Here is a 25705-nt window from a genome sequence, read left to right as displayed (position 1 = left end):
AAGAGAAGAATGAAAATTAGTGAAAGTTAATCTTTGTATTCATTAATTTTGTTGTTACAAAAGAAGATGAACAGTTGCATTTAAGCTGTTTTTAGCTGTAATCCTAGCATTTCCATCTGCTTATTATGCTTGTAAGACCACATGAAGAATATTGCATTAAATTCATTACCAGGAAAGTATAGAAAAATTGGAGGAACAGTAACAAAAAAGGCTTAGTGCACAACAGTGATTTATTTATGAAGGAAGATTAATAGCTAAACTCAGGAGCCCAGCTGAAGGGAAATAATTGGAAAGGCTCTCAAAGGACCCTCTGGAAGCAGGCTCAAAACTCAGACTGTGAAAGTCCTTACTCATTTTTATTTAGTCCTCGTTAGACCACGACATCAAGAAAAGCCCCAGTTAAAAATTAAACAGGGGGAAAGTGGCTACAAATATTTTCCAGATCTGAGTATCAAGCAAGGCTTTATATAGCTAATGTGACCAGTGGCCTTTGGTGGCAAACAGCTGGAAAATAGAACTGTATGCAGGTAAATGACTTCTCTTGGGAAGCTTTAGTGGCTACCTCTGAACCAGAAAAGAAAACAGCCAGGATCTGTTCTTTGGTCCTGAAGCTGAGCCGTGAGAAGGGAGAGAACTGTACTCAGGACCTGGGCATCTTCTGGGATGGTGCTTGTTGGCACACACTGAAATGTGCCAGGGTGCCCACAGCTGCATACAGTGTGGACTATGGCACACCTCTGCTTCAGCCCCTGTTCTGGCCCAGGTTAGTTTGCAAACGTTGATGTAACTGGGCCCAGAATCACGTCCTGACAGTCACACAGTATCATACTGCTGGCAGTAGGGTGACCTGCTTAAGAAAATAAAAAAAATACTGTTAAGCACAGAACATAGTAAAGTCTTCAGTCAAATCCTGAGGGAAACATACCCCCTATTTATTCCTGCTATCAGACAAATAATCTTCAAAAGCAAAGATAAGCAAGTATAGATAAGTATTAAAAACATATTTAATAATATCCTTTTGTTTGACAGTCTCAAAATACAGAGAATTTTTCTTTTCTGAGACCCCTTTCTTTTTAATTTTGAGTTTATTAACTAGATCTTTGCTGTTTGGTTCACCAGGAATGTAGAGATTACACCATTACAGAACAACATAGCTCTGTAAGTTATAAACATAAATGAACAGTCTTGGATTCTCTTGCAAAAATGCAGTCTTCTTCAATTCACAGACTATTTCTCTTCCAAACCATTAATTATGACAGGATACTGGAGAAAACAAAAAAAAAAAGGCAAACCAAAATATTATCACATGGTCATTATAGTTACCCAAACTTTCATTACAAATAGCACTGGGGGATTTCAGGAATTTCATAGGAAGGCTGGCCTTTGATTTTCAGGGTTTTTTTTTTGTTGTTGTTTTCCTTAGCCTTTTCATTAATGGAACACATTGGGATAATGTAGTCTTTTTTTTTTTTAATAAGCCACCAAGATATAGACTGTTTTAGAAACAGCACTGCAAAGTATTATCCACTACAAAAGACTGTTAAGGGAGGTTTTATCTGTTCCTGGAGAATTATATAACAGTTCTGGATTTCTCTCCTGAGAAATACAAACCTGTAAGCATGACATGGAGCCTGGTGAATGAATGTAATATATTCAAGCAGAACTCTTTGTATACATAAATTTAATTATAAAAATAGTTATATCTTTTTTAAGTCCATAGCCGCAGCCATTCTATCCAGAAAGTTTTTTGTGTTGGGGTTGCTTTTTCCTCCCTCAGACATAGAAAAGAAACTCTTAACACTGGGGTTTTTTAATGCTTTGCAACAGTGTTGTTAAGTTAAAGCCACCCTGATCCTACGCTATAAGGGGAAATATATGCCAGATGCTGCAAACATTTTGTGCTCTTGGGAAGAAAGAAGAATGAGACCTCCCTTCCTGCTACCAGTTTTTGGGGGAAGTTAGCCTTGCAACACCAAAGAAAGTATTTTTGAATTTGCTTTTAAAAATGAATCTTTGAATAGCCTTTGAATAGCAAATAAATGGCCATGAAGAACACTGCCTATAAGAAAGGCAGGTAAGGGCTTGGCAGAGCACATGTAGTATCCATTTTCTTGACAACCTTGAGACTAGAAACATACTGATTTTTAAAGTAAGCCTAACATTCCTATAATAACAAGTTTCCAAGATCTCATGCAAAAGAAGAAAATTTTCAGCAATATACCTAATCTCAGCACGCTCACCACAAAAATAACATGCTGATTAACAACTCTTAGGAATACCAGTCCTACTTAATATTCATAGGATCTTGAATCAAGTTCCTCTCTCTTGTGGCTGATCAAGAGATAACGCTATTGTCTGTCAAACACGCTGTACTTAGCATTTTGATGCAGCACAAGCTGATGTCATGGTGACATACTGGCAAAGCCCCTTTAGATAGCTTGAGAAAATTTAGGATGGCTGCATTAACTCCAAAGAACAAGATAGGTGGCCTTACACTACACACCTCATTAGGTTCTTAAAGTGTTACTAGCCTGGGCACATGAAGGGCGTAAATGTACACAATAAGGGTTTGATTATATCCAGTAATAGTTGAGCATTTGCTATTTGACACAGCAATTCTACCTTCTATGTTAAATACCATGTGCCTGGAAGGAATGCTGAAACAACTTCTGTCTTATGTTTCTTACAGACAAAAGAATGTGAGGATGCTGAGACACTACGCATAGCTATGAAACAAGAACCACTAGCCAAAGCACAAAAAAAGTAACTGCTGAACTTTTTTTTAAAGGGATTTCATTGTAGAGGGCTACATAAAGGACTACATAGGCTATATAGAGAACTGTAAGCTTTATGACATTACCAAACATGTTTGTTTCTCCTCTACTTTTTAGAAGCCTACTTTTAAGCAGGTTTTTTTGACATCTATTTCAAACCATTTGCTCTGCACACTGCATCAAGGCTTCATCAGTTTTTTTGGATAATGAAAAGGTGGTGTTGGTTTTTAGATTCTTCTGAAGCCTTTAATAGGGAGCAGTCCTGTGTCAGAACTTTGAATTAAATGCAAAGAACTTGTCTTGCTTCCTAAAGCTCTGACAATGCCAAGCATGTTTTGCAAGCAGAGTTCAACATTACTGCTAATGCTATGGTTTGTATTGGCAGAGCTCCAAGTCAAATCACTCTATCCGTCCTGACCAGGGGGATCTCTCCTACAACTCTCAACTTTTCAAAAAGCCCGTCTTCTAGATAATGATTAAGGATGCTGCAATATGAAGTTCTCACAACTCTCACTTTTTTTTTTTTTTAATGTTTACATGTGTCTCAAGCTCTGCTAGTTTGATACTTAATAAAACCTGTGAGACATATACATATCATTCATGGCATGTTTGACGTCTACTGAAATTCACTGTCTGGGGAAAAACCATGTCTATGGAATTAGCACCTTCTGCCTTATCTATAGAAATGTCATCCAGCTGTGAAGAGATTTCACATGAAAAACTCTGGTAAGTAACAGTTTTAATTAATCTGCAGTCAATTTACAACCCCTTTTCACTAGCCAGCACCCTCCAAAAGCTTCTGTATGTTGGCATCTGTGTATAGGTTCCCAAGATCTCCAGAATCACCATCATCTAATGTTAGGTCCCGTTGGTGGTAGCTGACAACTCCTGGGCCTCCTGTCGTCTTCCAGGAAGCTCATTACTAGCAGTAAGGATAGCTCACTGTCATTGGGGTCCAGCACTTGAATTTAGCATTTCAAAAGGCAGCTAGGCTGGGTTGCTGTTGTCAATCATTTCCCTTCATCAAAAGTATTGCTGTGGACGTGATTCCTCTATTGCACCCTAAAAGATCGAAGGGAAAACCTGAAACCCTTCCATCTCAAGAGGAATGAGAGTTTAAACCTCTCTCTACTACTCCTGCCTCCTGTTGTGCTAGATACCTCACCTAATTTCACATTCTGAGGGCTTCCAGTTGATGCTCCTGGACGGGAAACTCGGACTTACTTTTGGAGTTTGGCAGACAGGAATCTCTCGAATCCCAGCAGAGTATCAGGAAGCAATGAATATCCAAATGAATTTGAGACTGGGGGATCCCCCCCTGGTCTTAGTCAGATTCAAAGACAAGCTGCTAGTCATCCCTTTAAAGGGGATGTCTGGCATGTGGCAACACTAAGAAATGTAGCAAGCCTTATTTAATTCTGGAGGCTGGCATTAATATAACCCTTCAATGTATAAATTATACACGCCAGAATGTGCTGAAAATTGTTTTCAGAGTAGGATTTCAAATACCCATTTAAAGGATGGAGATTTATATGTGCATACTTTTTATTAAGTGAAAACTTGCTACTGCATGTCAGGACACAAAGCAGTAAGAGGCAGCGCACATGATCTCTCCTTGTTCATTGTGACTATTTGCTTTTTAGGGCTTTGGATTTTTCTCCCACTGAATGCAGTGATATTGAGTTCAAATTTATAAACAGATTTTTCCCCACAGATGGAAGAGTAATAACTTCTTTAGTGTCATGTCAGATTATACTCTAAGAGTCATGAATTACCATGGCAGTGATATTATGGTGCATTAGAAGGTAAAATCATAGGGTTGTCAAAGCATGCTTTCCCTTTACTGTACATTCTTTGGTTTTGGGGTGGAATTTGAAGTGAGATGTGATGGAGAAAAAGCTAGTCCCCAAAGCTGATCTAAGATTTCAAAGTATTTTTCAAACTATGATTTAAAACCTTCATGACAGAGTAATTTTTGACTGAATCTCCTGGCCTTGTGTTCATCTGTTTTTTAATGCTGAACAATCTTTTCTTGTACATATGTGTTGTAAATTTCTAAATCTATGCAGCTGCTCATTTATTTTTATATTTTTCACTCTTATAATATGACTTTCATGGAGGGAATCTTTCTTGTATTAGAGTTAACAATTTTACCACTGAGTTCATAAAACTGAAGATTTACTTTAGCTTCTATTCTCTAACTGCATGGGTAGCAGTATTGAGTAAGGGAAGGAAAGAGAACCAAGCAGATGGGAACCTTAAACTTGGCTACACTGTGGAGATGAACAAATCATTTAGTCCCAAATTTTCAAAAGGATCCTCTAATTCTCAGCACTTGACCACCTAGCTCTAGAAAACCAGTCTTACTTCCCCTGAGCAGCAAACAGTCACATTTTTGAAAATCAAGGCTTACCTATTTAAAGCTGGGCACACAGAAAGCCATTCACAATCAAGATGCATCTAACCCTCAGTATGTGTTCCTCAGTCTTTACAAAATAGAGTATTTCCTTAACTGAATGACAAAGAGGAATGGAAATTAAAGACACCATACAGGAATTCAGCATATACAGTACGGACCGTAGAAAGACAAGGAAATTCCAGAGTCAGGCTTGCTGAATACGGTATTAAATTTGTATTTTCAGAATAGAAGGGGCCACTCAGACATCCCGTTTCACTTACAGGAATACACAGTTAAATGTGAAATGTTGTTTCACCACGAAAAAAGTATCTTAAAGCATTGATTCAAATGTATCACTGCATAACACTGTTAAGCACTTCAGTAAGCTAATGCTTTAAATTTTTTAAATTAACATGAATGCCTCTGTCCCCTCTCCTGTCTTCCTTTTACAGGCCATGAGTTTTCGGCCTGCCATGTAAAGGAGTTATTTCATTATCTGTGAATTAAGTGGAGAAAGAATACCATTATTTAAAGTTAACTCACACAAGAACTGAAAACAACTACTTCAAGACTCTAGGTTTGGAGGAGACTTGCAGCTGGTTTTAAAAATCGTAAAAGTTGTGTTTACATGTCTCTTTTTACAGATATTACCTGACACAGTAATGTAGGTATTCCCAGAAATGGAGCAGTGGCAGAGAACCATGCCAGGACACAGGGAGAGTCCATGCTCCTGGGTGTGATTGAGCTGAAGGCCCCTCAGTTTTCTAAGGAGGAAGGTGGCGAAGAGGGGGCTGTTCTTAGTGGGGTAGTCCTGTGGGTGGAGGGCCTCCTGCATCATGCATGGGAAGGAGTCATGAAACAATGTGAAAAAGGATGGGGTCTCTTTTAACTTAGACCAAAAGGAAATGTTGTGTATTGCTCTCTTTTATTAGATATCACTTTTTCTAAACATACGTACAAACAACTTTCACTACTGTTTTGAAGGGTATGCCTATGCTGCTGACAGCTTCTCGGAAGCTGAGCAAACTATCTGCTGCTGTGTCTAGACTGAATATGTTATATTTAGTGTAATATAGGGCATTTCTACACTGTACTTTCGTCTGGAGTGCAAAACCACTCAGTTACTTAATCTCAAATGGAAGAATCCACCAGCCTTTGCACCAGCACCTACTGCTTTTGCCTCTCCTTTAACCTGCGTGCTGGTACTCTGAAGTGGCAGCAAGACATCCATAGTAGCCTCCAGTTTAGTTAGTGTGACATCAGTCCAAAGCAAAACAAAGGAGAAACTGGAAGAAAATAGTTAAAAAATTAAAGAGGGGGCAAATGAAAACACAAGAGTCAGCAAAATGCATTTTCTTTTTTGAAAATAAACCTTATCAAATGAACTTGATTTAATTCTTTGATGAAAACATATACTAGCTGATAGGGGTGAACATGCAGAAGTAAAAGTATGCGCCATTTTGTAAAAAAACCAGAGCTACATAACAATGTGGCAAATATTAACCTGTTAACTACTCACCAGTGAAAACTAGTTTAAAATAGATCCTAGAAATACTTGCTTTCATCATGAAATAGCAGGCTTTCTGGTGGACTTCAGGAGAGATCAATGCTAACTATGACATGGCTTGGTATTTTCACCGATGAGCTGCAAGAAAACATGAAACTACTGTTTGACAAAAGTTTCAAAAAAGGCAAAGATCTGCAGTGTTGAACAGAAGTGAAGACTAAGCAGCTCTGTGAATTGCCAGGGATACAATACAGGGAAGTACAGGTGGTTTTAAACGAGGACCTCCTGGAAAGCAATTTGCCCATTATACATAGTATTAGATGACTTTGGGGGGCAGCTGGGTGAAATACAACAGGATATATTGGAAATCTGATTTTATGATTTATAGAATCATAGAATCATGTAGGTTGGAAAAGACCTTCAAGATCATCGAGTCCAACCATCATCCATGCCCACTAAACCATGTTACGGAGTACCCTGTCTACACACTTTTTGAATACCTCCACTTCCCTGGGCAGCCTATTCCAACGTGTGACAACCCTCTCAGTAAAGAAATTTTTCCTAATATCTGACCTAAATCTCCCTTGCCGCAACTTGAGGCCATTTCCTCTCGTCCTGTCTCCAGCCACCTGACAGAAGAGACCAGCACCCACCTCAGTACAAGCCCCCTTCAGGTAGCTGTAGGGAGGTTTTGATTGGATGGTTTTGTGATCGGGGTCACGTAAAGGCACAGAATTATCACCCCGGGTATTAAAAAATGCACCATTTCTGCAGGAGGGTACTGCTGTACGAGTACAAACGATGGCGGGGCGAGAGCCGTGGGTCAGGGCTCAGCCCTGCCCGCCCCCAGCGCCTGCTCCTTCTCCCCTGAGAGGTCACACCGCCATTACCAATTCTCTGCCCCGCAGTGCAACAGGCGCCGGTTCTGCCCGTGACCCGGTACCTCAGCCCAACTCACCCGCCAGGCTCCAGCCGCCCGGCACGGCCTCCTCAGGCCGCCCGGCCGCCGCCGGGAGGAGAAGAGGCCGCGAACACCCGCCCGGCGCCCAGCGGGCGACGCCACCTGAGGGAACCGCCGCCCCTGAGGGAACCGCCGCCCCTGAGGGAACCGCCGCCCCTGAGGGAACCGCCGCCCCTGAGGGAACCGCCGCCCCTGAGGGAACCGCCTCAGCCAGCCCGGCGCCTCTCTTCCGCGCCGGGCTGTGGGAGGGAAGGGCGTGGGGCGGGATCCGGCGGGCAGGGCGCGGCACCGGCATCGACATCGGCACCGATATCGGCATCGGCACCGACACCGACATGGCGGCGTCCGTCCCGCAGCGGGGGTCGGTGGTGGAGTTGCGGGGGGTGCTGCTGCCCCCGCGGCTGGCGCTGCCGCCTCCGCAGTGGGCGGCGGGCTCGGATACCGAGGAGGAGGTCGAGGAGGAGCAGTACATGGAGGAGGCTACCCTCCTGGAGGATTCCGGGCCGGAGCTGGCGGCCGCGCTGCCCCCGCGTCGAGGCGGTGAGGGGGCGGCGGGAGCGGAGCGGGGCCGGGCGGGCAGCCAGCCAGCCCCCGGCGGGCAGCCAGCCCCCGGCGTCATCCCCTGCCCGCCGCCTCCCTCGGAGGCGGCTTTGGGCTGGGAGCGGGACGCGGGCTGTGCTGGGGGTCGGCGGCGGGCCCGGCCCTGGCGGGCGGTGGGGTGGCGGGGAGGGCGCGCAAACTGCGCGGGCGCTTGTGGAGAGAGAGGCGGCTGTCGACATCCCGCCGCGATGGGTTCTCGGCCGGGGCCGGGAGGCTCTTGTCCGCCGGCGGGGAACGTTTTCGGGAGGAGATGAAATCGAAACTCCCGCCTTCCCAGCCTGCTGCGTTCCTGCGAGAGAGGGGAAAACGACGCGCAGCAGGGGATGAGTCTTACAGGGGCGGCGGGAGGAGGGCGGTGTAATTGGCGCTTTTGTGTGGCCGCAGTGTTGCAACAGTAAGAAAACATAAAAGTTTTAACTGTCAAGTGAACTAAACCACAAAAAAATGCATTTTTCTTTTCTTTCGTGAGGTGTAAAAGTGTTGATACTCGGCATTAAAAATCTCTACTTTCTACTCAGAAAAGCAGGTGACGTAGGAGCAACTTCTGCCTAGCAAGAATATTTTATCCGAAAATTGCTTTAAAAATGGCTGAACTGAGCTAGGTAACAAGGGCAAAATAGGCAAGTTGGATAAATAGAGCTGCTGGTACTCAGGTTTGGTGAGAAGGAGGTCCTGCTAAACGCAGGTGCTCGCTTTCTTCTGGTCGTAGCATTTAGTCCCCAGTCATGGATTGAGGAACGGTGTATTAATTTTTGTGAGGCGAAGAAGAGGCAAACCAGGTTGTACAAAATGTCAAGAGTTTATTATATTAATTGCTTATAATTTTGGTGGTTTCAGTTGCAGGAAGTATTTGGTATACGAGTGTATCTGAAGAGAATGTAGGCACCGTGATGCAATACTTCGTGGCAAAACTGTTTAAAGTTGAATTGCAAACTTGACTTGGCATAAATAGTGTGATATTAAACCCTATGCTAATGTGTTTAATTGGCTTAATATTCATTTGCAAGTTTAATTTTGTAGTTCTGACACTTAGAGAAGCAGTTTTAGCGCCTGTTTCTGAGGTTGGTTTTGCTTTTGTTTTTAAGTACTACTGGAAAGACTGACATCAGGAAGTTTATGAGAAGCCCTGCTTTACTTTTCATACTGCAACTTATACAAAAGACAAAAATAAGCTCTTTTAATCAGACCAAACTTAATCTTTATGACTATCAATTAACAATGGTTTTGTTTTTCTTTCTAATGATTCAGTTGTTATACAAGAAGACAACTCTAAAAAGGAGTGTGTAGTAGTTGGACGTTTTCCATTGGTTGACCCTTGGTGGAGAGTTAACATTAAAGCTGAAAAAAGGGGGTCAACGTACTTTATGCAAGGATATCCATCATACTTTCTGCGGACTGATATAGAAGAAAACAACCAACAAGTTTTTTCGCTCTTTCTTAAGGAATGTGCTGTTCCTGAGGATTTAAGCAAAAAGTTTTTTACTTGGCTTCCTAGGAGGTCTGTGCTGAGTTTTAGAAATCTTGAAGAAAAACTAAAACGGTTCCAAGTTTCACACTTACAGACAGGGAAGAATCAAGGAGACATCAGCGCTTATGACATCTTCTACCATGTTTCAAAATCATGTAGGTATATCCTGTGCTATTTTGGTTGTTTTATAAGCTAATGAGTTCTATCTCAGATACTGTGTTCAAGCCACCATGTCTTCATATGAAGCGTATATTCAAATGAATTTTGAATATGCAAAGATTCTTCTTTTTTTTAAATTTGAGGACAGTGGGACAGCTGATCAATTAAAGATAGGCATACAGTTAGAAACACATAAGGACTTTCCTGAATTCTGTAGGCTTACTAAGTAGAATTGTCTGTGCTAGGGATGCAAAGACACTGGTGCTGGCTTCCTATAGTTTATTCAGATATAACAAGGCTTATTAAAAAATGGGTTTAGCACTGCTTAAACATGGTGGTGGCTTTTTAGGACAAATATGTGTTCAGAAATAGTATAGCTGCTTCTTTGTAGTGCAGGGGAAGAGCAAATGAGCTCACCATAGTACAGATCAGCTGCACTAAACAAGCTAAGTGTATTCGAATCCTGCCCATCAGCAGATTGGCATGGCTGGGGAGCAGAGTGCGGAAACACTGGAGTGTCCCCACATGGAGATAGTTCAGGATTGCTGAGGATCCTGTTGTGGGCTATGTTGGTGTGACTACGTGAGTGTCAGAGGTTGGATCCAGACCGTGCTTTTGAAGCAAACATCCCTCTCGTCCTCATTGTGAGGCAGTCTCCAAGAGTATTGACTGTATTCCTCCTGGATGAAACCCAAAAGATGTGTCCCAGTTGCACACCTAAGGTACTCTAACCCCTAATGGGCATTCAGTCTGTGGGACCAGACTGTGGCTGGTCTGAAGCAAAACAGTGAAATACAGAAGTTCAAGACGTCCAAGATGTGTCTTCAGCACTAGCTCTCTTGTTTTGCTCTGATGACCTGTTTCCATTATACCATGTTCCTGATGTGGACACAGGCAGTCCTGGGTTGGTGCTGTGCAGAGCCACCTGTGGGCTGTGGGGACTCAGTGCTCTGAATCGGAGGAGGTCTTCTAAATTCTGCATAAATCTGTACAGACACTTTGAGTCTACCTACTGTTAGGTGCAAGAAAACAGAGTCTTCTGGTACCTGGTTTACTGGGCAGTGTCAGGTCAAAAGATGGAGGTGACTATTTTGGAGGTCAAATCGTGTCTTAACAGGAGAGTTCAGAGCTTCTGCTAGACTTGAGCTGACTTTACTCCAGATCACATGTATAAGGAGAAGAAAATTTTCACAATTTTATGGACTTTGAGGCTTTTTTGTTTTGTTTTTGTGATGGTAGAAAAGTTCTTAACCCCTGTTTGTGGACTTTAAATCTTTTCATGACCACAGAGGGATGGGAATTGATAGTGGTAGCAACTCAGATCTCGTTCGCTGCGTGAGTTTTAATGGGATATATGGATCACTTTTGATTGAGGCTTGTCCAGTATGTTCATGAATCTTCAGGTGTGAAGATTGCACAGAGTGCCTAGGTATCCTGTTCACTGTTCTTCTAGTTGGTGGATTTTTCCTAATATCTAACTTAAATTACTACAAATTAAGTTTTCTTCTTTCTCTATCATTGGGCAATAGAAACAACAACCCACCTCCCTGGTGGGTCATGTTGCTACTATTACTATTGACATTTTTTTCTGGTTGTAATTAATTGTTGTGGGCTCGAGCAGTTTGTTCTTCAAGCCTTCATGATATTTTTGTGTGGCAATAGGGTGTGTTGATTCTCCATGTGTAAATTAAGTACTTGCTTTAAAGAGAAAAGGTTTTATCTTTGCTTTTCTGTAGGTAAGACAGTGATGAGAAAAAGTACTTAACTGAGAAAAACTGGTGTTTTATATTTGGAATTACAGAGTTTCCTTAACACTTAATTAAAAATTGCGTCTGTCTTTGTTTTTTTTTCTGGCCAAGAGGTAAAACTTATAAAAGTCTCATTTTCTTCTGAAATTTGTTTTTTAAAGCAAGGTATAGAGCAAATCAGTTTCATTATCCCCCTTTTGCAGATCCCAAGACTGATACAAACAGGGAAAGTGGTAGGTTAAGTTTTTGGGGTCATTGAGAAAGCCAGTGGAGAGCACTGTTTTCTTAAGTTCCTCTACTGATCTGATACTACAGATTTAGAAACCTCTCTTCTTATTTTGGATTTTAAATGTTCTTCTGTACATCTGTATGAAAATTATCTTTAGGTAAGAGGCAGGTGTGGTGAGGTCTGAACTGACTTTCTACAAAATGCTACGGAGTATGCAGTTTAAACCAAGTGCATAATACATCTTTTCCAAATGAGTACATTTAGTTGCAGTTTTTATGTCATCTGTTTACATTATTTTTTCCCAAGGCAGTTCAGGGAAAACAGACTTTAAAAGAATTTGAAAAGGATTAAAAAGAATAAGAACCTGAAAGAAATTTGGAATGTTTTGGATGTAGGGCAGGCAGAATGATAAAAGCCAGAGTCAGTTTAAATTGCCTTTACAAATATCTTTGTATATTGCTTAAAACTTTCTTGGTTTATGGTGCATACAGTTGCAGGGAAGGCGGTATTGGTAGCTCTGACTTTTCCGACGATACTGGAGTTCTTGCCGATTCTTCTGCCACGTCATTTTTCCTGTCTGTTGAATATGGTGTGTTGGCAAAGAAAGACTGAAGAAAACAATGGTATAGATGGCGAGGAAGTACCTTTTCAAGACAAGATGCTAACAAAATTGGATGAGATACTAAAGAATGAGCCATGGAAACTTGGATTCAGCAGTGTAAGTAATGTTAAGCAGGGTAAAAAAATGTGGTGTTTGTTACATTTGAGCTTCATTAGAATACAGTTCTGTTTCAGTTACACTCAGTTTATTAACTGCGTATTTGTAGGAGGTAAGCTTAGTTCATTTGGAAATGGATTATGTACTGGACTTGGTTTTAGCAAAGGGGTTTTTTTTCCCAGTTGGTCTACAATGAATTCATCTCAGAAGATTGTAAAAGTGGTTTTGTTACAACCATTTGTTTAGTCTTTTCTACAGGGAACAGAAAATTAAATAATTGAGGTAATTGGGCCAAAAGTAAGAAAGCTAATTTAAACCCCTCAGTTGTCCTGTTCAGTTTTATACCAGCAAATGAGATTTTCTGTTCTTAATACATAGAACAGTATCTATGCTTTCATAGTAAGATAGATAAGTTACTCTGTAAGAGGTCATCTGGTCTAGTGGTTCTCCTCTTTTGTGATGGGACTTGTGGTTGCTGCTTACCTTCCTGTTTTCCTTTGCTACACTTGCTGTGCGACCGCTGCACCTCACCTTAGCACTCCTGTACCTCAGATGGGAGTTACTGCTTAATAGTTCAGAAATGTGATTAGTTAATCCCTCTGCTTCAGCCCCCCAATGCTTTTACTGACAGATGTTCTGACTTGTCTTTAAGACCTCCAATTTCAGAGATTCAGCAGTCTAGCCAATATGTTCCAGTGTTTTACAGCCTTTCCTTTAAAAAGCTTTTCCTGATGTCCAATTTGACTGTTCCTTGATGCAATATAGACTTGTTGCTCTCTTGTTTCTTGTACCAAGGACCTGCGTTCTCACTGCAGGTTTTTTATTGCCTGAGAACTCTCTTCAGCTTTTTCTCTTAAGGCTCAGCAAGTCCAATTCATTTTTCTTTCCCTCAATAGTTCATCTTTTTTGCACATCTCAGTCTTTCACTATTTTGCGGTGGTCTCTGTAAAGGTTGCATAGCATGAAGTAGCATGTTCGGAATTGGGTACAGTATTCTGGCTGATGCCTTTTCTATGCTCTGTCTCTACAGTTTTTGTGCCTTTACCTGAAATTGTGCTAATTAGGTGTGCACGAGTTCTCCCTAATACCCGATTTCTGAGCCAGGTTTTTGATTTTTAAAGTTTCTGTTTTATACAGAAGGGTGACTTAGAAGAATTCTCATTCCATCTTACTCTTAAATATCTTGCTTTCATATAGCTTGAAAAGCACTGTAACTTCGTACGTTATGAGAAATACATAAATTTTTGTAGACTCAACCCTCTGAATTGCAATTTGTATTTATTAGGAGGAATGTTACTCAGCAAGAGGCTAACATCTTCTGAAATAATATATGTTTGCTTTTATTCTTCTTGGGGAGAAGATTACCCGCAGGGAGCTGAACCTTTCTCGCTGTGAGGCAACATGGGCCACCTTTTGTCAGTGTGAACATCTCCTCTGGAAGATTCCTGACTTGCAGAAGAATGCATTAATTCTGTACGATCAACTCAAGACACGGTGCAGAGACATGGGACACACTTACGAAGATCAAGAGGAATTAGCTCGTTTTGTATCTAAAGATATGTCCATTGAGCATGTTTGGCAATCTCTTGAATTTTTGAAAGTTCACAATATAGTGATAAGGGAGAAAAAGCTAGTGTTTCTGCCGGATCTTCACGAATCTGAAAAAAACATTGCAAAGTATATAGGCGACCTTCTGTCAAACTGCTCATGGCAACTGGATGTTGATGTGAGAAAGATACTTAATGTTTCTGAGACATCAAGAGAACTGGTAGATAACAAAATAAATGTTACCCAGGCTCATAAAATGGAGTATCTGAAGGAAAATAGTCCGAACAATCATAACTGTGAAAATCCCTTTCCTGAAAAGGAAGTAGGGTCTACATCTGGTACCCAAAGTAAAGCAGAGGTAGACTCACATCAGGTGATTGCTATGGAAAAGATTTGTTCTAATCCTGTCACAATCATAAGTGGAAAAGGAGGCTCTGGGAAGAGCACAATAGTTAGCTGCCTTTTTCATCACTTAATGCAGATAGAAAAAGAAGTGGAAGCTGCTTCTAAAGACTTTGAAGAAGACCTGGATGCACCTGAGAAATGGAATACCTTTGATTGTCATTGGGAGTCGGAGACCATGCACACAAAAAAACATTTAAATGTACTATTTACTGCACCTACAGGGAGCGCAGCAAACCTTTTGAGTGAAAAAACTAAGCTTCCTGCATATACACTGCATCAGGTAAGGAATTTTAAATTTTTTCTATATTGTGTTCTGAAAGACCTTTTGGCATTGTCCATTCTTGTTTTGAAAAAAAAGCCTGTTATCGAACTTTCCTTATGAAATGTGTAGCTATTAATGATAATGCTTAGGTACAGCTTGTCAGCATTTGGAAGTCAGTATTACATTTTGGGGAATCATAAATCAATCCTTTGAAATACATTATTTGCTGTAACTTTGGGGTTTTTTTTCTACTTGTATACATCTCAAATTTGTGCCTTTCTAGGGCACCTGGTCTTTTTAGCTTCTCAGGTTTTTTTCTTTGTTTTATGAAGACAAATACTCTCTAGATGGCAGACCTGTTTTCTAGTGTCCTGTTGCCTAGCAGTCATACTGATACCTGCACATACATGAAGAGATCAGTAGCCTGGGGTTGAATAATAAGGTAAATTTCATTCACACAGTGTTTTCTTAATCACTGTTAAATAATGAACAATTTTTTCTAGAAAAAAGTAGAAAGCAAACTCTTTATTAATAAACTTAGGTCAAGTCTCTGTTGTCCTAGGTAGTGGAAGGTGCCAAGAAGACGTTGGAGGTGTGGAATAACCTGTATAAATCAAAATTTTAGTAACATAAGAACTACTGTAGGCTTAGGTTATCTTTGGAGACTGGATAGTTGCCTGTTCCCCTTCCCCGTGCAATGTTGGGGATTTGTTAATGTCAGCAAGTTGCAGTAGGTGTTCTGTTACTGAGCAACCTAATGGCTGACCTTAGATCCTTTAGGGTCCCCGCAGAAAAAAAAAGAAAAAGGATGCATTTCTCTGCTTTTGTGTAAGTAAGTGTTGATAACCTCAGCTAGATATGTACTCACCAAGGGGGAAAATCAGACTGAACGGTTGAGTCTTCCGAGTCTGTACAGGTTTGAGTTTAGAATTTCCGGTAATAGCTCTAAATACAACGCTAGGAGGTACCACACTCTGGCTACCTTTATAAGGCAGTTGTTTACTGTTAATTAGTGTCAAAGCTTGATTTATTTCAATTTGTTTCTAGATCATCTTTAGTTTTAAATGGTGGAAGCAGAGTGGACAAGTACAGCCGTGGAAGTTTTCTACTGTGACGGTTCTGATTGTGGATGAAGGAAGTTTGGTGTCTGTACGGATTTTTAGTTTTGTTTTAAAACTCTTGTGTGAGAATGCTCAGCTTGCCAAACTTATTATTCTAGGTAAGTGAAACAGCAAATTTAGCATTATACAATACTTACACTGCATATTGTGTATTATGATCAGAGCTGCCTCTGGTCTCACTGTCTCTTGAAAACCCCAGAATGTTAAATTGTTCTGTACTTGGATATTTCTGATTATTCTTGAGGTCAGATGAGATATGCAGTTTTCCATCTCAACTGTCATTATGAAAGTATCAGTATCTCCATTCTCTGTTTAGCAGTGTTTTGTCTGATTCTGAAAGTCTTATGACTTCCATGTGGTAGCTTATTACATCTTGCAACTGGAAAACTTTTCTGACTTCCTTAAATTTAAAGAAGCTAATGTTAGCATATTAATCACATGTTAGAAGGGAGGTTTCATCTCATTCTTAATGCTAGGATCATCTTGTTTTAATTCAGAAAGGAAAACAAAGACGTGTAAAATCAGAATTTCCTGCTTTCTCAGAGGTTTGCTTTTTGGTGTGCCATTTATGGCATTTGTTTTTAAATATGTAACTTTCAAAATGTGTTTGAATAAGATGTGATCACTGTCAGTGTTCATCATGCAGAGCGATTTGCACCTGCTAGTAAAGCATTGCTGAGTGATGAATATGAAAAATTTAAACTACACTACAGCCTGATTCCCCAAACAATGTTTCTTAGAGTCTTGAAAGTTTTATTTCATGTGAATTGTATTGAGGAAGCATGTTACTATGGGGAGGGTTGAGGTTTTACTAATTCCGGTGTGTTTTTTTCAAGACAGTTTTTAACAGGTGAACTGTAATTGCTTCTCACAAATACTAATTTGCATTCTGTTTAGGTGATACTAGACAGCTACCAAGCATAGCACCAGGAAACATGTTAGCTGATGTCTTTGAGGGTCTAAAATCAAGAGGCTTTTCTGTGGAACTGCGAACTAATCACAGAGCTGAATCGCAACTAATTGTAGATAATGCATCAAGGTGGGATTTTCTTATATAAGAGGCATTCTTGTAGTAGGTCTGGTCCTTTACCTGCAAAATGGTAGTGCATCCAGATTTGACTCTCTAGTACTGCTTCTGTTACAGTTTCTTATTCAAAATCAGTAACACTGGTTTTAAAAACAAACCAACCAACCCCCAAACCAACAAAACCCCACAAATTTTTCCAGAAGTGTATCTGTTGGACAAAAAAAATGTGTGTGCTGGAATATTCCTGAATTTTATGGGGTGTATTTCACTATCAAATACTCTCTGTTGTTTTCAAATGAGTTGTGCATGCACAAATCACTTTATGCCTTCTGAAATGACTTACAATTGCTTCTCTAAAAAGGAAGTTTTAAAGATATTGCTAGTAAGTGTGACAACAGCTAAAACTGGCTGAATTACATTGAGAGTTTAGATTTCAAGGGCCATTAAATCATAGTTTGTTTTTATTTTTGCTGTATTAATACCTAGAACCGCTAAATGTTTCCAGCATTTGCATTACTTTTGGTCTGGAAATAATCTTGTTTACTGTCAGTGCATGATTTCTTTTTTTAAACCTCAGACAACAAAATCTAGGTCTGAGTGCCCGAGATGTTTTGATGTTGATTAGGAATTTGAGAATATTCTGAACATTTGCAACATGTCCAGAACTACTAAGTGTTTTACAAACACTCTCACTTTTTTTTTTCAGTAACACTTCTGTGTTACTCCAGTCTGCTCCCATGAAAAGAACTATATAGGTAGTACTAAGTATCTGCTGCAGTGCTGAAGGGTTTAGAGAATAAATTACCAATTTTTTAAATGTGAAATTGTTGTGATCAGAAGAAAGAGGTTTTGGTGTATGTAGAGTAGATGACCAAAAATTTATAAATGGTGAACTTCAGGCTGATGTAGATGATGATACACTGGAATCCTTTAACTGGAGATGATTTTTCTTTTCCGTTTTCCCTCCATTGCTCTGGTCAAGAATCTCTCAGCGGATGTTTCCTGAATTTGATGAGGTGCTGGAAGTTCCTGGTTGGAATGAGGAAATGACAATGCCAAGCCCAGAGAAGAAATTCATTTTTATTACTTTGCCTGCTGGCGGGGGTTGTGACAGTACGTGTGTAAAGTCAGTTTGTGATCTTGACTTTCCCTTTGGTAAAGCATAGACTATTTGGCTGGAACTAACATTTTGGGAAGATTTTAGTCTGTTTTTGTTTGTGGTATAAATTTAAATGCTAGATTCATAGTTTACCCTTTGCCTTCTATAAGTACACACAGCAAGAACCCTAAGTGGAAAGGATACTCTGTAGAGCTCCAGCTCACCAGTTACGTTTTGAAATGGGGGTGATACAGCTTCCACCAGTGTAATCAAATGTGATCACCTTTTTATGTTGTAGCTGGAGCTGTCAAACCTTAAAAGATTGAATTTTTTGGAGGTGAATCATTTGAGTAAACAGCAGCTGTAACAGGATGGTGTGTTGGACAGAAATGTGCTGCCAAATCTAGAATCAAATTAGGGACACGGAAGCAGAGGGGACACCAGTATTTCTTTAAAATGTTTTCGGGTCAGGGTTAGGGCAGTTGTTTTTTTTATTGTTTTTTTTGGCCTTTATTGAATAAGTGGATTAAGTGGCCTCTACTTTATATGCATCAAAAAGCTTCAGGGGGGATGTGGGGAAAAAAAAAAGTGAGTATCATCACCTTATCTTAATATAGCAACTTACTCAGCAAACAGAACACTAAAACCGGACTTCTTCTGTGAAATCTAAATGTATAGGTCTGTGGCTTAAAAATGTTCTACCTTTACCTCTTTAATGTGCTGTATCAGAACTTTATTTTGCATGAAAGACCCTCTATGCAGCTGTTTAACACAGAGAAATAATTTCTCTCCTTCCATATCACTCATCTTTGAGACTTTAATAGTGGGATAACTGCATGATTGATACTTTTTTTGGGAGAGTATGTACGTGGGTGTTTTGTGATGTGTGTCTTTTTGAGGGGGTGTGGGTGTTTTTGTGTTTTGTTTTTTTTTTGTTGTTGTTTTAAATGAGTTGAAACATCATTGAAGCAAGAAATAAGTGAAGGCAATTTCATATTGAATTATATTTTTCTTTCTGAAATTGTTCTGCATATTTAATGCCTTACCTCTTGTGTCTTCCAAAACAGATTTGCAAACTGCTATAAAGGCTTTACTTAAAAAAGGACCAGGATTGGAGGATGCCAAACAATCGCAGTTCATTGCTTTCAGAAGGTAACGGAGCATGCAGGCAGATACTGAAAAAATCCTTGCTAGCAGCCACAATCCAAAAAGAGCTGAATGTGTTGAGTTGGAGAGACTAGTGGCAACATCATAAAATTACTAGAGAGAACAACAGGCTAGGTGTCTTTTCCTGTATCTTCTGGTTGCCCCCCCAGTCTCTCCATGGAGAGTTGCTTCATTGTTCTATAAGCTTAATGTTATTTTTCTGCCTTTATGTTCCTGTTCATCTGTACTGTTTATGCTAAAGAAAAAAAGGATGGACTTAAGCAGTCAGCTTTTTGTAGTAGATTCTCTGGGAGCTTGTGCTGTGGTGTTTGCTAAAGAAGTGCAGTGTTCTTCAGAAGCGAAAAGTGGGAGCTTGACTGCAGGAGGAACCTGCAAAATACAAAGACATGTCCATATTCAAACGTATCACATCATGGCAGGTGTGAATTCCAGGGTGCGTGATGGAACATATAACCTACTGTCTATACATGCTTCTTTCACAGGTGGACATTGACCAAATGACAGAAGATACTTGCATTTTGGCCATGGGACAAGGGCCAGATTTAGTCACATAATCTGATGGGCATTAGTGCTTCTGCTGGGCAGTCGTGAATGCCTACAGTTTGGGTTTTCAGAAGCACAGTACTCATCATTTAAGAAGGGGTGGGGTGTAGGGTTCTAACACACTTTGAAGAAAGATTGGAAAGGTTAGTAATCACTGGTAATGTGAACCACGACAGGAGCGTGAATAGTATGGATGGCCTCACAGAAACACTGAAGGGATAAATGTAATGTCCAGTAGTACCAATAGTCCATAAACTTACACTTCAGCACAGAAGGGTACTTACTTAAGAAAAAACTTTTCCACTGCTATTTGTGAAGAACCTTTTCTCAGCAATTAAAAACCACCCACTATTTACAGGTTACTAGTGTTCAAATAAGCGATTTATAAATTTTAGCTAGTTCACCTGTTTGTTGTGAATGGTCAGTAACTCCGAAATCAATTTCATTTCTTCAATCTGCATTCAGGTACAATACTGTTATTAATGATTTCCATGTAAGATTCTTCTAGAATATATTTATAGGTACATAATGTGCATTTAAAATTCCAGGTCTTTAAAAAGCGAATAAACCTGACTATTTTTAATACATCCACAGACAGAAAATAATACATCCAGACTTTAGTTTTTCTTTAGTTTCCTTCTTTATCTTAAAAACAAATCTAGCTAATATAGGTGTGCATTGCAAACATCCTTGGCTCACTTTCTATGGTATTTAGACAAAACTGTTCCTTTACTGCTCTATCTTCTAACCTCTGAATCAGCTATTTTTTTTAATTGTTGGTGGATGATCATCATAGCTAAAATGGGCTTTTTCGATTATTTATAAATTAATGCTAATGTGACATTGCATGAACTTTATGTTTTGTACATCATGATCTTGTTCATGTTCTTGTTTTGTATGATTTAGGAAAGATTGCGATCTAATAAATGAACTTTGCTGCCAACACTATTCAAATCATGTAACCAGGTAAGCCAGTGTCTTGCAATTTTTACTTTGAACAATCTCACTTTGTTTTTGGAAGTGTTACAGCCAGGCCAACAACCTAAAATAAGAGTATAAAACTTATAATGTTTCTTCTAGGTCTGATTATTTATGTTAGAAACATTTATGTAATAAACTTTCTTTGATGGGTTCTTTAATCTCAACCTGGACTGTGAACAGAGATAACGAACTGCCTTTCATTTAAATTGTCATTATGTGAATTACAAGATTTTGAGTTGCTGCTGAATTATTTAAAATGGACTTGAAAAAAACTGTCAAGGTTGATTATTTTTTTGCCACTGTATGATTTCTAAATAGATTCTGAAATATTTTTGGAAGCAGGATTTTGGTGCTACTCCGTATTACTGTGTTTTACAAAAGTTCAAGAAACTTCTTTTAAATTTGAGTTGTCTTAACTCTTTTGAACATTATTAAGTTTTTAATCTGGCCCAAGTATAGAGAGGGGATGGAGAAGAAATACTGAGAGATGGTAAATGCATACTTTGTAAAGATACTTCTCCTCTCTGACCTAGAGACCATAAAAACCAACCTTCATTTCAAATTAATGACAAGATTGTCTGCACACGGAATACGTATCTCAAGGATCTATTGCCAGACTCTGGTTTCAGAGAGGATCCTAAGCACCATGAAAGCAAAAGTGGAGAAACCACTCACGCTACAGAGGCTGCTGAGGAGGGCAAACGACTGTGCAATGGGGATGTATTTTTCATAACAGGGGTAAGTCTTTGCTGCAAGAACTTGCACAAATACCCGTGGTAACCGATTCAGTCCTTGTTGAATCCCCAGAACAGAACAATTCACACTTTATAATTTCAGTTCATAAGACAGACTTAGTTCTCCTGCTAAACTATTGTGTGAAAGGCAAGGAAGAGGCTGACTCACAATAGAGAATGAAAGAAAAAAATCTCTGCGTGTTTTTGTAAAATGTGCTTCAGTTGGTCTGCTAATGTCCAGTGTAAATAAATTCTGTGAATACTCAAATATATTGTAACTGAAATGCATAATCTTTTGGATATAGGTAGGAATGTAGTCTTGAGTAAAGAACAAAGCTAACGTTACACCTTGAGTTCTTCTTTGGCAGAAAACTAAGCTGACCAAAAAAATCCAGCAACACAAAACCCTGTATTTTTCTGCTGGGTTCAGTGAGTTGAGTTGACTCAGCAGAGGGTCCAGGGAAAGTATCATCAGTATTTGTGCATGGGGAAGGGGGACCATACAGGGTTGGCGGGAGAGAGCAGGCTTTTCTCCATTTGTGGCAACAAATCATTAAACAGCCTCACTGGTATTATTTCATTGCACCTTAGGATAATCTAAGTTTTTGGGGGTGGGGGGGTAAAACTTCCTTTCTCAGCATTTTTCTTACTAAACAGAAGGAGTTAGGGTAGGCCCTGTAGAGTGAAACTGGTTTTTTTTGAAGGTAGTCAGTGAGAGGTAGCAGTCTTTTGGTTTAGTGTCTTCTGAAACTGAAACTATTTTCCTTGAAGGCAGTCAGTGAAAGATGGCAGTCTTTTGGGTTTAGTGTCTTCTGAAACTATTTCACTAGGTTGACATTGTGGCTACTGTAATTTCAGGGAAAGCTAGCATATGCACACACGCAGATGTGTAGACATTGATCAAACTGCTGATACAACCTGCCTTACTGCTGAGTGTTCTTGTGCTATTTCTTTAGGATGTAGAGACTGATAAACAGCGTTTTTTGACCATCAGCAGCGTGTATGGCCCCACTTTCACTGTGAAGTATAAGGCACTGAAAAATCTGTGTCACATAAAACATGCATGGGCCAGAACTGTTCACACATTTCAGGTAAAAAAAACAACAAAACAAACCAAAAAAACCCCAAACAAAACAAAACTTTGAGCTGATAAAACTTTCTCATGGCTTTATCTTGCTAATGCACTGTATTTTCATGTGAAAGAGTAAGAAGTTCTCTTAAAACTAAAATTTCTTGAATGCAGGATAGAAAATACTCTTGAAGGTGTCCCCAGCTTCCTTGTTCTTGTAAACTGTCAACCTGTCTGTCTGTCTTTTTATTTATTTTTTTTTTAAACTACTTACTGGAGATCTTAATTTGATAAGGTGTTCTTGAACACATTTCAGGGTTCTGAGGCAAAAACCATTGTCTACGTGGTTGGCAATGTTGGCCGTCAGCACTGGCAGCATGTGTACACAGCTGTGACCAGAGGGTGCTGCCGTGTCTATGTTATAGCTGAAGAGCTGCACCTCAGGAGAGCAGTCACTAACAAGAATATACCCAGAAAAACTCGCTTAGAGACATTTTTGAGAGCGGCAATCGCAGAAGCAAGCAACTGTCCCAAGCTAACTTCCTCCCCCCTGACGAAGAGCTGGCAAAGTCAACTTGAGACTCGGTCCGTTTCCGTAACTCAAGGTGCTCCTGACCCATCTGCACCTCTGACTGACTTGTTTAAACAGGAAGGGTCAGCAGTTCTCAATAAAGAAGAGCAGATGAGCAAGCTGCAGCAGAGTCCACATAAAAGACAACAAACTCTTGCAGAGAATTCCGAGGATGCTACAAAAACACCCTCTGTAAGTATCTCCTTACTGAGGAAGTTTAACCCAAACTTCTGTGCTCTTTGACCACTGCAGGTCACCTAGATACTGTTATGATTGTTTTATTATTATTTATTTAGTAATTTTCAAGATGACCAGTAATGGAAGCAGTCAAGTTTGGCAGATGTTTTCCCAGAGTAATATATGACTAATAGGGAAAAATAAGTTATAATGTCAACAGCAGTAAATTTTTACATCTTGTTAGTCACTGGAGTGATCCGTTGGCTAGCTTAGCCTATATTAGCTTATTCTTTGTGTACAGAAGTCAGTTTTTAGGAGCTGACTTGCTGTGAAAGATTGATATAAAATTTAATCTTTGATTTTTATACAAAGATGCTTAACAGATGCTTTTTTCATTATATTGCATTTCTGAGCTCTGTCATGGAGAAAGGTGGTGGTTTTTTGTTTGTTTTTTTGTTTTTTTCCCTGAAGATGTTACTGTATTTTAGTTCTGGTTCAAACTCTGATAACAATTTTGTTTTGTTTTGCAGGCAACAGTACAAGATTCCCCACTTGAGTCTTCCAGACTTCTGAATCTAACTTTGGAACAACCAACTCCGAGGAAGCTTTTCAAAAGCCTAACAAACCATTAGCTGTCCTTGCTGTGAACCTTTCTTGAACCTGTTTCCTTCAAGATTTGGAAAAGGGAAGCAGGGTATGCAGATTTTCAAAGGCTTTCCTGTATTTGCATGTTCTGTGAAGAACAGCTTGTTTTAAAGCAAGACTTTTATATTTTCAGTGATCTGTTCTTAGTAGGTGATTCCTTGGTGTGTCAGTCATCAAAAATCCTATCATTCTTTTGTTTTGGTGAAGAATTAATGTCCTGGTTTCAGCTGGGATAGAGTTAACTGTCTTCCTAGTAGCTGGTACAGTGCTGTTTTGAGTTCAGTATGCGAAGAACATTGATAACACTGATGTTTTCAGTTGTTGCTAAGTAATGTTTCGTCTAAAGTCAAGGATTTTTCAGCTTCTCATGCCCAGCCAGCGAGAAAGCTGGAGGGGCACAAGAAGTTGGCACAGGACATGGCCAGGGCAGCTGACCCAAACTGGCCAACAGGGTATTCCATACCATGGGATGTCCCATTTAGTATAGGAACTGGGAAGTGGGGGCGGGGAATTGCCGCTCAGGGACTGGCTGGGTGTCGGTCGGCGGGTGGTGAGCAATTGCCCTGCGCATTATTTGTACATTCCAATCCTTTTATTACTACTGTTGTCATTTTATTAGTGTTATCATTATCATTATTAGTTTCTTCTTTTCTGTTCTATTAAACCATTCTTATCTCAACCCACGAGTTTTACTTCTTTTTCCCGATTTTCTCCCCCATCCCAATGGATGGGGGGGAGTGAGCGAGCGGCTGCATGGGGCTTAGTTGCTGGCTGGGGTTAAACTACGACAATGAACTTACAGGTCTTACAGATTCCAGACCTTCCCTTAAAAAACACACAGGGATTTCTAAGTCTAAAGACTGTAGCCATCCATCTCAAGATTCATCCACCTCCTGATGGTACAGAATTGATGAGAAGCTGTAACTAACTGGTGTGCCCAAACTGCAGTTTGCTCAAGTCAAAAAATAACAGTTCATAAAGGGGACTCCTTTAGATTTTTCCAATGTGGCAGAACTACAGCCATGAAGCTTCATCGGAGTATGGATTTTAATCTTGTTATAAATAGCACAGGAAAGTTCCAACCAGTGACACAGAAACTTTTTCCCAATTTGTACTTGGAAGAGATGTAGAACTTGCCATTGCTGCTTTAGCTAATAGTTATATGCTGGTAATGATCTTGGTAAGAGAAGCAGAATTCCAAGCTGGGGTTCAAGTAATCAAGTAACATTCCACTTTCAACCTTTTTTGTGTACTTTGTGACTTGCTGCATTGTAATTTTTGAGATCAAACAGTCATCTTATTAATCAAACATCAGACAAATCGTACTAAAATTGGGACAGCTTGCTTGCTTTTAACAATTATTAAATTTTTTTTTACACATAGGGCAGGAAAAATGATACCACAAATATAAAGGTGGTATTTTTTTGCTACAGCTATGGAAAAAATATTAAGTAGAAAATTGCTATCTCATTTTTAATGTTTTTAAATCACTGTTTATTTCAATTTATACAGTTTTTCCATACAAATATTTGCAACAGTTTGAATTTCAAAAAACAACATAGACGATAAATATCATGCTATTAAAGTATTAAATTTGTACAAAAATACTTTACAGTTTAATACTTATTTGTTACAAATAAAAATACATATTTAAGTAAGTGACTCATGAAGTTGGTTGTTTTCTTTTTTTTTTTTTTTTTTTTAACATGATTCAGTATTGAATGTCATTCTGACCTCCTCTGGCAGTGCTGAAATAGAAATCAGAGATACTTGTGTGTGCAAGGCAGGTGAGCT

General features: G+C 39.7%; 1 protein-coding gene across 1 annotated transcript; it reads left to right on the top strand.

Moving 5' to 3' along the window:
- Nucleotides 1-7954: 7954 nt before the first annotated feature.
- Nucleotides 7955-25155, top strand: HELB (DNA helicase B). The gene is made up of 13 exons (XM_075057891.1): nucleotides 7955-8180; nucleotides 9489-9863; nucleotides 12336-12562; nucleotides 13923-14795; nucleotides 15825-15996; nucleotides 16796-16937; nucleotides 17908-18038; nucleotides 19092-19176; nucleotides 20641-20700; nucleotides 21249-21453; nucleotides 22406-22540; nucleotides 22835-23281; nucleotides 23797-25155. The coding sequence occupies exons 1-13, from the start codon at nucleotides 7976-7978 to the stop codon at nucleotides 23896-23898; spliced, it is 3159 nt and encodes a 1052-aa protein (XP_074913992.1). The 5' UTR covers nucleotides 7955-7975; the 3' UTR covers nucleotides 23899-25155.
- The last annotated feature ends 550 nt before the right edge of the window (nucleotides 25156-25705 follow it).

This window comes from Buteo buteo, chromosome 26 (assembly GCF_964188355.1).
Source record: "Buteo buteo chromosome 26, bButBut1.hap1.1, whole genome shotgun sequence".
Taxonomy (NCBI): domain Eukaryota; kingdom Metazoa; phylum Chordata; class Aves; order Accipitriformes; family Accipitridae; genus Buteo; species Buteo buteo.
Note: the sequence above shows the minus strand (reverse complement) of the source record. Positions and strands in the feature narration are given on the sequence as shown.

Coding starts and splice junctions, on each gene's coding strand:
- HELB (XM_075057891.1), top strand. CDS start 7,976: ATGGCGGCGTCCGTCCCGCAGCGGGGGTCGGTGGTGGAGTTGCGGGGG. Junction 18,039..19,091: donor TGCTGGCGGGGGTTGTGACA/GTACGTGTGTAA, acceptor CTTCCAAAACAG/ATTTGCAAACTGCTATAAAG. Junction 23,282..23,796: donor ATGCTACAAAAACACCCTCT/GTAAGTATCTCC, acceptor TTTGTTTTGCAG/GCAACAGTACAAGATTCCCC.